Source organism: Acomys russatus, chromosome 15 (genome assembly GCF_903995435.1).
Source record: "Acomys russatus chromosome 15, mAcoRus1.1, whole genome shotgun sequence".
NCBI classification, from domain to species: domain Eukaryota; kingdom Metazoa; phylum Chordata; class Mammalia; order Rodentia; family Muridae; genus Acomys; species Acomys russatus.
The window spans coordinates 63,060,450-63,071,069 of NC_067151.1; the positions used below are offsets into that span (position 1 = coordinate 63,060,450).

Genomic DNA, 10,620 nt, shown 5'->3' on the forward strand with positions numbered 1-10,620 from the left:
AATGACCTGAGTTTGAGCATGGTAAGAGGAAAGGACCTAAAAGTTACCCTTTGAGCTCCACATGTGTAGTATACCACCTGTACATACATTAACACACAAATTATACTTATTAATACACATACTATACACAACAATGTTAAAACAATTTCTTTTTTCTTTTTTTTTCAGTTTTTCGAGACAGCGTTTCTTTATGTAGCCCTGGCCTTCTTGAACTCACCTTGTAGAACAGGCTGGCTTTAAACTCGGAGATTCACCTGCCTCTGCCTCCCAGAGTGCTAGGATTATAGGCGTGCACCACCATGCCTGGCAATAAAACAATTTCTAAGCTGTACGTGGCAGTACATGCTTGTAGTCGCAGCATTTGGTAGGACTCAGGAGTCTGAGGCCAGCTTAGGCTACATAGTGAGAAGTTGTCTGAAATAAAAAATTCTGGGACAGAATTTTAGATAGAAAGTTTATTTCCCAAGTTAAAACTTGTTTCCCCTTGATCTTATCCACAAAGAAGAAATAAAACCACAAATATCTGACAAGTTTTTGAGGCACCCTGCCTTATAAGTAAACCTGGCTTTAGGGGACAGAAATCTCCGGTGTCCTGAGTGACTCAGAACCTTAGGGCTACAGACTCCTCACTGGGAATTCCAGGTGAAACAGTGCTGGGAAAGCCTGTGCGGATTCCTGTGTGACCAAAAAGTGTTCGGCTTACATCTCATCTGCACGCACCAGTCCCCTGGTCTGCCCAACGGGTCTAGCCTTCACTCCCATCTTTAGCTGTGTCTCTGACGAGCCATTTGCAGTTGGGAGTTCAGGTGGCTCCGCCAGCTTGGACTTCAGCACTGGAATCTCCCGGCTTTCTGTCACGTCCTTCTGAGTCAAGATATTTCTGGAAATCACTGAAGAGAATGTGCTTGTCAGGGAGACTGGCCCAGAGCTCAACTAATGTGTTTTGTTTTGTTTTGTTTTTTCGAGACAGGGTTTCTCTCTGTAGGCTTGGCTGTCCTGAACTCGCTTTGTAGACTAGGCTGGCCTCGAACTCACAGAGATCCACCTGCCTCTGCCTCTCGAGTGCTGGGATTAAAGGCGTGCGCCACCAAGCCCGGCCTTCGCCTACTGTTAACCATTTTGGAGAATGGAGTTTTCTGGCTCATCACCCGCCATGCACTTGCCTCTTACCTCCATGAAGCTGGTAAGTCTCAGGCCTAGCTTCCGGTTGACCCTGAAAGGGGCTGAAGCTTGGCAGGATGATGAGAGCCAGCGAAAAAAGAAGAATCTGAAAAGGAGCAAGAGGGCATTTGGGCTCTGGGGACAACAGAGGATGACGGCAGCGTGAGTTGGGGGTAGGTAAGGTTATCATGGTTTGGAGGACAGGGCTGGCAGGATGGGTGTCAGGTGGAAGGACGGAGGATGGCAGGGGTGGGGGAGGGAAAGCACAGAGCATCGGGATGGTACCAGAACACAGGTGCTGGTCTGCGCAGCTCTGCTGGAGGTCTGAGCCGTGAGCTGCTGGAGCTGCTGGATCTGCGCTGCCAGGGAGCTAGGAGAGGAATTAAGAGTTAGCCCAAGAAGTGCTTGGCCATGGCTGCATCCTGCCCTCCCCTCTACCCAGACACTCACGTGTTCTGCCTCTCCAGCTCCTGGACCTTTCTCTGTAGTTCCTGATTCTGTGCAGAACAGGCAGCCACTCTAGGGAGTGCGGAGAAGCAGAGCAAGCTGGCCAGATGGTTCCTTAACATGCTTGCTTTGGTGAGGAATTCCGCCTGCCCCCTCTCCCCCACCCCCGTCCCCACTCCTCTGCATCCCGACACTGCCCGTAGGATGCCCCAACACACCTGCCCTCCAGCCCGTCTATGTATTCCTTTTTCCGTCGCCGGCTGTCCTGAGCTGACTGCTTGTTGCGGATTTTCCTCCGGACCTTCTTGAGTATTCTCTCCTCTGCCTGGAGGCCCAAGGTGTTTCCTGCCGGACCCTTTGCCTCCCACAACTCCCCTACTGTCACCTGGGAGCCAGGCTTTTTAGAGGTTGAGCTCCTGGGTTGGGATACCCTTTGCGGACAGTTGTTACCTTGGTGAGGGGCAGGTGAGAGGGCAGAGAAACCCCTTCTTGCCCCAGCAGATGCTTCTCTTCGTCTGTCAGGAAGAGACGTTGGCAGGACAGCTGGAAGGAGTGGCAGAGGATGAGCAGCATTGAAGTCCCCAGCCTCACACACCCCAGCTGCCCCTCTGCCCGCAGCGTGCTTTCAGGAGAGGGCTGTTTGCCCTGAGTCATAAAGTGAGGTCAGGGCAGACAGAGCATTCAGACAGGCGCCGTGACAAGCCAAAGGGTCTTCCTGAAGCCAAGGAGGGAGAGTGAAAATGTTGTCCTCACATAGAACCCTGACATTACCACCAAGCTGGAGGGCCCTGTTCTGGGACCTCAGGACAACTGGAAGAGAACTTGTATGAATTCACTATGCTGGCCTTTGTTAAATTTACTTGTATTAGGTAAACAATTTGGCCATTGTCCCAGCACTGGGGAGGCAGAGGCAGGCAGATCACTGAGTTTGCAGCCAGCCTGGTCTACAAAGCAAGTCCAGGACAGCCAAGGCTAACACAGAGAGACCCTGTCTCGGAAAATCCAAAGAACAAAAGAACCAACAACAATTTGGCCATTAACTTCCATTTGGTAAAACATGTGCACAGGAATATGGGACTCATGATCCCCAGGCTCTAAGCTCTGCCTATTGGGTCAAGCTGTCCACTCTCTGGCAAGTGCTCTCTCTCTCTCTCTCTCTCTCTCTCTCTCTCTCTCTCTCTCTCTCTCTCTCTCTCTCTGTGTGTGTGTCTGTCTGTCTCCCTTTCTTTCCATTGTTTTACGTGCATTGGTGCTTTGCCTGCGTGTATGTCTATGTGACAGTGTCTAATGCCCTGGAACTGGACCCATACACAGTTGGGAGCTGCCTCGTGGGAGCTGAGACTGGAACCTGGGTCCTCTGGAAGAGCAGCCAGTGAGCCATCTCTCCAGCCCTGAGCATGTGTGTGGTATGTGTGGTATGTGTGTGGTGTGTGTGTGTGTGTGTGTGTTGGGGGTGGGTGTGACCAGAGCCCAGTGGGGTAACATTTATCCTGCCCTATCACTCTCCACCTTATTTCTCTGTGACTGAGTTTCTCCCTAACCCTGGAGCTAGGCTGGCGATCCTGTTTCGATCCCTCAGAGCACGCGGGCTAAGGGATATGTGGCCTTTCATGTGGGTACTGGGGATCTGACCTCCCGGCTCAGGTCCTTGCCGCACACACCAGTGTTGTTTCCTACTGGCCCATATTTTCCTTTCTGATGGCCTTTGGCTCTTGGCTAGATCGTTTCCTTTCCTGATAGCCCCTCTTTTGCTCCAAGTGTTTTTATAGCGTGTTTCTTCCAATCTCTCTAAACCAAGATCTCTGAGAATGGAGCACAGAGGGCTTCATCTAAAAATAAAACAAGCACAAACCCTGTGCTGATATGCAAACCCCTAGCGCGGCTTCTGGTCCCAGTTTCAAGCCCAGTTTTAGAGGATGGCTAGGACTCGGCCCCTGCCTTTGGACACAGGGTATACATCCCAGGGTAGAGAGAGGCATGTGGCCTATGCTTGGCCTCTCTGGGTCCGTACAGCTGCCACCACCAGCGTTCCAGAGCTAACACCTGCTGCGGCTGCTTTGCTTTCACCCTGTCCTCATTAGGCAGGTGGATTCCCAGGTGCCCTGTCCCAGTTCCCTTTCCTGACCCCAGGCTGAGAGAACAGCTCACACTGAACGTAAATGCACACTAGGCCTAGGTTTCTCTAGAGCTGTGACCCTGCCTCTCTCATCCCACCTGCGACTAGGGGGAACCCTAACCACCCTGATCCCCAAGAGCTCTCTGCCTACCTGCCCCCCCCCCCCCACCCCCACTGCTTTCCTTCTCTGAGAATTGTTTCTTTCAAACCCTGTCTCGGAAAAAAAAATTTTGCTTGTTTCTCTCTGGCTTTCAAACCAGCCCCCACCCCAACCCTCTGACCAAAAGTGGGGCAAACCAATTCGTTATTAGTGTCTCCTCTCTTTTCCTTTTTCACCCCTGTTCATGTGAGGACATGTGTCCTGGGGAACACAAGTTCTGTCCGACGTCAAGACTCACCAGGGCTGCAGGAGATACTGGGGCAATGCTGCTGGCTCTAGGCAGGATATGTCTGTGAGCATTAGGGGGCAGTCCGCTGACTGGACAGGCATCAGGGACCATAAATGCAGGGCTCCACTGATCTGAAGACGATACAGGGATGGGGACAAAGGAATCAGAAGACCGTGATGGCAGCAGGCACTGGGCAGTGCTGCATTTTGGGGAGTCTCCTCCCCTTAACCTTGAGGCCGGGGCTGGGCCTGAAAGGGCCGTTGCCCACTCTCCAAAAAGTACACTGACCTATCTGTATGGAGATGAGTCCGAAGGTTGGCCCTGTTTCCTGCTGAGTGCTCTGCAGGGCCCCTGCCTCATAGACAACCTCATAGAGGGCAGGAGAACTGGGTGCCTGTTGGGTAGGGGAGCTAGGGTCTTCAGAGAAGCCCCTGTCACTAGTAGGAGATGTTTCTGAGCAATATACCATATTGGGATCAATGAAGAGGTTCAGGAAATCATCAGGCTCGCTCTTCTGAAGGCCCTATAGAAAGAGAGGGTAGGAGTGTCTGCGGAGAAGAATTCTGAAAGGCCTACCTGGCGTGAGACTTAGGTCCTTTCATGCTTCAACTTTGGTCCTTTTCCTTCTGGGACACAGAAAAGTTATGATTCAGGTCTACGTTGTGGGCTCTGTTATCAGACCTCGTCCCTTGTGGGGACTTAAGGCAGAGTTGTCTCAATCTCCCTGCCTCCCACTTCCATTGGACAAACTCAGCCACAGCCCCTCCCAGCCTTGCAGGCCCTGTTCTTGTAGCCTGGTCACCAGAACCTTGGATGGAGGACAGTTGAGTCCCAGCTCCAGGAAAGATCCTGTGGAGAAGATGTCCTCTGGAGGCTCCAGCAACTCAGGGCACGCGAGTTCCATGTTTCTGCAGGAAGGTGGGTAGGGTAGCTACAGAGGAAGGCCTTGCTTCTCCCGCACTCTGTCCTACTCCCATGGGGTAGCCCCTCGCAGGAGAACTCGCTTCAGGCCTTATCTTTTGGGTTCAGAAAAATAACCCACCTGGGTATTACCTGGATTTGGTTTTGTTTTCTTCGGAGAGCTTTCTTTGCCCTGCCAAACCAGCCTAGCCCGCCGAAGCCCCAAACACTACACCTTTTCTTTCTTCCAGGATCCTGTATCCTGGTCGTGCCCAGCCAAGCCCCGCCTATGCAGTCAATGGAGTTTGGGGGTGGGGGTGGGGATGGCGGGTTGGGTTGCACCTGGCTGGAGCATGCTCCTCAGAGTAGTATTAAGACGCTGCCGTATGCAAACTGAAATAAAACTATAGGTATCCACACCCTTTCTGTCAATTTGCTCAGTGCTGGTAGATCTTGCTGAGAGACTGCTGTCATCAAAGCCCTGAGATGGTAGTGACAGGCACAGAGAATACCTGACTGTTTCGAAGAAGCCACAATCTTTTTTTTTTTTTTTAAGATTTATTTATTATGTATACAGTATGCATCAGATCACATTATAGATGGTTGTGAGCCACCACGTGGCTGCTGGGAATTGAACTCAGGACCTCTGGAAGAGCAGTCAGTGCTCTTAACCGCTGAGCCATCTCTCCAGGCCCCGAAGCCACAATCTTTACAAGAGACCCATGTCAAGGTAAGGAACGAAGCCAAGATTTGAAGGCTCTCTCCTCCCGCTGGCGGCCCCCCAGCCCCCATTCTTCCACCCCTGAATCCTAATTGGATGTTGAAGACTTAGGGCAGGGCTTCTAGCCAATGGCTGGCGATGGCCCCGCCCTTGAAGTTGACAACAAAGGCCACCAGGAAGTAACTTGGCCAAGGTTTCAGGCCACAGCGAGAAGCCAATAGATACACTATAGGAAAGCTGAGCGCAAGCTTCGGGGCTAAGGACCGGAGCCACTGAGTTTGGCTTTGTTTACCTCGTGATTTTGAGGCCCCAAGTTCTTACTTACCCAGACAGGAAATAACCGCCCGCATGGACCAGGCCTCCACTCCCTGACAGCCAACTGTGCAATCGGAGCTATGTGCAGCACTCTGGGAGTGCCTGGTAAATCCACGCAGGAAAACTGCCACGCATTAACTGAACATTTGCTTTTGCTTTGAGGTCTTATTATTTCCATAAACTACTAGTTTGGGGTACAGTTTTTGTGTTGTGAAACGGGAGTGAGGAAGCCTCATTGCTCAGTGTAGTCTCCTGAGCAGCTGATATGGTATCTACTCCGGTGTCCTTGGAGCTGGAAAGCTGTTTCAGAGCTTGGTGTGGGAGTTCATGCCTGTAATCGCAGCGCTGTAGAGGCCTATGCAGGAATGTGCCTGAGGCAAGGCCGTCTGGGCTATATAAAATCCTGTCTCACAAGCAAAAACAGAGCTGGGCGTGGTGACACATGGTTTTAATCCCAGCACTCAGGAGACAGAGGCAGGCGGATCGCTGTGACTTCAAGGCCAGCCTGGTCTACAAACTGAGTCCAGGACAGCCAGGGCTACACAGAGAAACCCTGTCTGGAAAAACAACAACGACAACAGCAACAACAACAACAAACCAAACAGTAACAAAATGCAAGAAAGAACAGTATATATGTCTAGTGATATGTACAATAAATTCTACTTTTTGTTTTGTTTTGTTTTTCGAAACAGGGTCTCTCTGTGTAGCCTTGGTTGTCCTGAACTCACTTTATAGACGAGGCTGGCCTCGAACTCACAGAGATCCGCCTGCCTCTGCCTCCCCTACGCCTGGCTAGTTCTGTTTTTCTTACCTCACACTTAAGCTGACCTCTTGCCAACAGGAAGTCTCAGATGGTGGAGCAGCATTAAAGGCGAATTGGAGGGTCTGATGAAGCCTGGGCTTTACTTTCAAACTATTTGTTTCTTTAAGTTTTATAGGGGAGCCACCAGTGTGTATACAGTCCATAGTTTGTTACAGAACTGAGTTAGCAGATGTATCCCTGCCCTCCTGTCTGCAGCTGTGATTGAGCTGTTGGCTCAGCCAGGTTACCTTGTTACACCTGTTTCAACTCATGAACACTTTGTGAGATCTTTATAACTTTCTTCTCTCTCTTTTATGACAAATTGTGAGATTTTATTTGTGGTTGCTTGAGACAACCTTGTCTTTCTTTCTTTCTTTGCTTTGGTTTTTCCATATAGGGTTTCTCTATGTAGCCTTGGTTGTCCTGGACTCTATTTGAATACCAGGCTGGCCACACACAGAGATCTGCCTGCCTATGCCTCCCTGAGTGCTGGGATTATAGGCGTGGACTACCACACCTGGCTCCTGGCTTCTTTCTTTGTTCATTTGTTTTATCTGCAGAAGAGGGCATCAGATCATATTATAGATGATTGTGAGCCACCATGTGGTTGCTGGGAATTGAACTCAGGACCTCTGGAAGAGCAGACAGTGTCCTTAACCTCTGAGCCATCTCTCCAGCCTGAGAGGAGGTCTTATTTTGGAAATTTTCCTGTTGCAGCCTCCCTAGTGCTGGAATGTAAGGAATCTTTTTGAACAAGTTGTTTTCATCAACATCTGTCATGTGACGTAAGACAGCTCTAAGGGTGATAGGGCAGACCATCTTTTGCCAGTTTGAATGATAAGGAATCAGATGGTCATGACTAACAAAAAGTAATTCAAAAGTTCAGGGTTTGTTCTGCCTTGGTCTAGCGTCTGATGAGGTACAGAGGTCAGGGCAAACAGTGAAACAGTGCTAACATAAGCATGAGAAAAACTTGGGAGGTGCGTCCAGAATTCAAAGCGGGGATCTCTGAGGTGGAGACCAGCGTGGTCTACAGAGTGAGTTCCAGGACAGCCAAGGCTGCACAGAGAAACCCTATATTGAAAAACCAAAAAAGAAAAAGAAAATAAAGGAAGAAGGAAGAAAGGGTGGTTAACTGCCCTTGAAGGGGCTTCCCGCCAGGAGCAGAGATGACTGAGTGGGAAATGGAACCAGCTTCCCACATGCCAGGACTGGAAGGAAGTTCCGCCTCCATCTCACTAACAGCCCTCCTTTTCCTGATGGATCAAGTTTTATAGAAGGAAAAAGAACTTCCTTAGTCCCTGTTGCAGGATATTTGATCCCATTGTGAACACAGAGATTCTCAACAAGGCATGGTGGCGCACACCTTTAATCCCAGCACTCAGAGAGGCAGAGGCAGGGGGATCCCAGGAGTTGGAGGCCAGCTTGGTCTACAAGGTGATTCCAGGACAGCCAGCCACTTGATAGTGTGATGAGCCACAACTTTAATCCTAGCACTTGGGAGGCAAAGGCTGTCAGATTTCTGAGTTTGAAGCCACCTTGGTCTACAGAATGAGTTTCAGGATAGCCAGGGATACACAGAGAAACCCTCTCTCAAACTCCCACCCCAAAACAAACCAAAAACAAACAAACCAAAAAAAATTAAAAAAAAAAAAAAAAAAACACAACCAAAAATAATATATGTAAGACCAGACAAACTCCATTTTTGTGTTAAACCTAGGCAAGGCCTGAACCCAGATTCCAGAAAACCCACAAACTAGTTTAAACAGAAAAATATTCCCCAGCAGCACAGTCAGCTCACCTTGGGAAAGTCCAAATACACTCTCTGTTGGTCAAGTTTTCTACCAAGAGAAAATCATGGTAGAGCGTCCAGCACAGGAAAATGAAGTATGCAACTCCGAAATTTGATCCCACCATTTCTTTACCTATTCTGAGAGGACAGGAGCCTGTTTAGAAACCAAATGAGCCACAGGTAGTCTAGGAAGGATCATTTTATTTTATTATGGTATTTTTCCGAGGCAGGGTTTCTCTGTGTAACCTTGGCTGTAAGTTTTGTTTTTTGCTTGTTTTTTTTTCAAGACAGAGTTTCTCTGTGTAGCCTTGACTATCCTGGACTCCCTTCGTAGACCAGGCTGGCCTCGAACTCACAGCGATCCACCTGCCTCTGCCTCCCGAGTGCTGGGATTAAAGGCGTGCACCACTACACTACGCCCGGCCTTTTTTTTTTTTTTTTTTTTTTTAAGAAAGGATCACTTTTTAAGTCACTCCTTTCATTCTTTCCCAATTATGGGTCACCATCGTTTTTTCCGAGACAGGGTTTCTCTGTGTAGCTTTGGCTGTCTTGGAACTCATTCTGTAGACCAGGCTGGCATCGATCCATCTGCCTCTGCCTCCCGAGTGTTGGGATTAAAGGCGTGCGCCACCACCTCCAGGCTCATCTCCTTTGTGTGGGGGGGGGGGGGGCGGGGGGGCCTGGCTAGGCAATCCAGGCAAGGAAATTTGTCCCAAAAAGGCAATGCTTTCCCTTTGGCCCAGTTACGCACTAATAGAGCCAGAGCTGTAAGAGGCTGTGGCCTGGTGAGACCGATGTCCTGAGAGATGTGGTGAGAAATACTTTGGGAGTAAAGACAGGGAACAGGCCTTGCTCTCAGAGTGCCTAGCTTCCACTTCCACCGAAGACTTTCTGACCGGCCGGGTCAGTAGTTAGAGCGGGGCCCACCGCCCTTCCCGCTCGTCCCCTCCCCGCTCTGGCTGGGTCTCAGCGCTCCGCCTGCCCACCTCTCCGGTTCCCAGATTCTAATTGCTCGTCACGCACGTCACTCCGGCCTAGGCTCCTCCCCCCGGGCGCAGCCATTGGCTGCCCCGTGAGTGTCGGCGGAGGCGGGGGGCGGGTAGGGAGGGGGGAAGAGGGGGAGAGGGGTGGGGAGGGGGCGGGAATTCCCGACGCCAGGCCGGAACCGAGCGGCTGCGATGGAGTGAGACCCTCGGGAGGTGAGTGCGGCCTCGCTGGGCGCAGGGTCACAGGCAGCTTCTGAGGCCTCCCAGGGTAGGAGCTGAGGTCTCCGCTTTAGCCTTCTTCATCTGCTTCCTGCGACGCTGGCGACCTCCGACCTCGCCTCCGAGACTTCTAGACGCCGCCCTCAGTGCGGGCTGAGCCAGCCCCAAGCCCCTCTCCTTTGGCTTCTGCCGTGACTACCTGTTAGTTCCGGAGGTGGGGGGTTGGGGGGGGGTAGGGATGGCCCTGGGGAGTGGGCACAGTGAGTGAGTCGTCTAGCACCCAAGTTCCGCCCCGTTTCCGATCGTCCTGAGAAGCCACCCAGGACTTCTCCACAGCTCCAGCCTGGCTTTGCTACATGTACTTTAGTGGAACTATGTATTGAGAGAGTGGTCTCCCCTCACTCCGGGCACCCCAGCCCCAGCTCTAGCTCCGGGTCCTTTCCTGGAGTCTGTCCGTCCCTAGTTTCCAGCGGACTCCAGTGTCATGACATAATCTACATTGGCCTTCCCGTGCCTCAGTTTCCACCTCGATGGCTCGCTGAACTTGGGAAGGATGAATTCGAAGGAGGAAACGCAGCCCTTGGTGTGGGAGTGGATGAGTCACTTCAGCTGGGCAAGGCCAAAGAGTGGCTGGGCTGAGGGAAGTGCATTCTGCCGACCAGCCTTCCCTCTTCCTTGACCCCCACCCCCCCACTCCCTCCTTTCCTGTGTGACCGTTCCCACCCATGCTAGTCTTCTCTTTGTAGGTCGGAGAGCCACTGACTTAATCACC

At 51.2% G+C, this 10,620-nt stretch overlaps 1 protein-coding gene across 1 annotated transcript; it reads right to left on the reverse strand.

Annotated features, from left to right (window-relative positions):
* Positions 1-463: 463 nt before the first annotated feature.
* Creb3l4 (cAMP responsive element binding protein 3 like 4) lies at positions 464-5,256 on the reverse strand. The gene is made up of 9 exons (XM_051156855.1): positions 4,922-5,256; positions 4,402-4,636; positions 4,123-4,244; positions 2,059-2,151; positions 1,827-1,933; positions 1,612-1,680; positions 1,447-1,531; positions 1,171-1,267; positions 464-890 (listed from the first exon to the last, which is right to left on the reverse strand). Exons 1-9 carry the CDS (start codon positions 5,015-5,017, stop codon positions 700-702), a joined length of 1,095 nt encoding a protein of 364 aa, XP_051012812.1. The 5' UTR covers positions 5,018-5,256; the 3' UTR covers positions 464-699.
* Between the last annotated feature and the right edge of the window lie 5,364 nt (positions 5,257-10,620).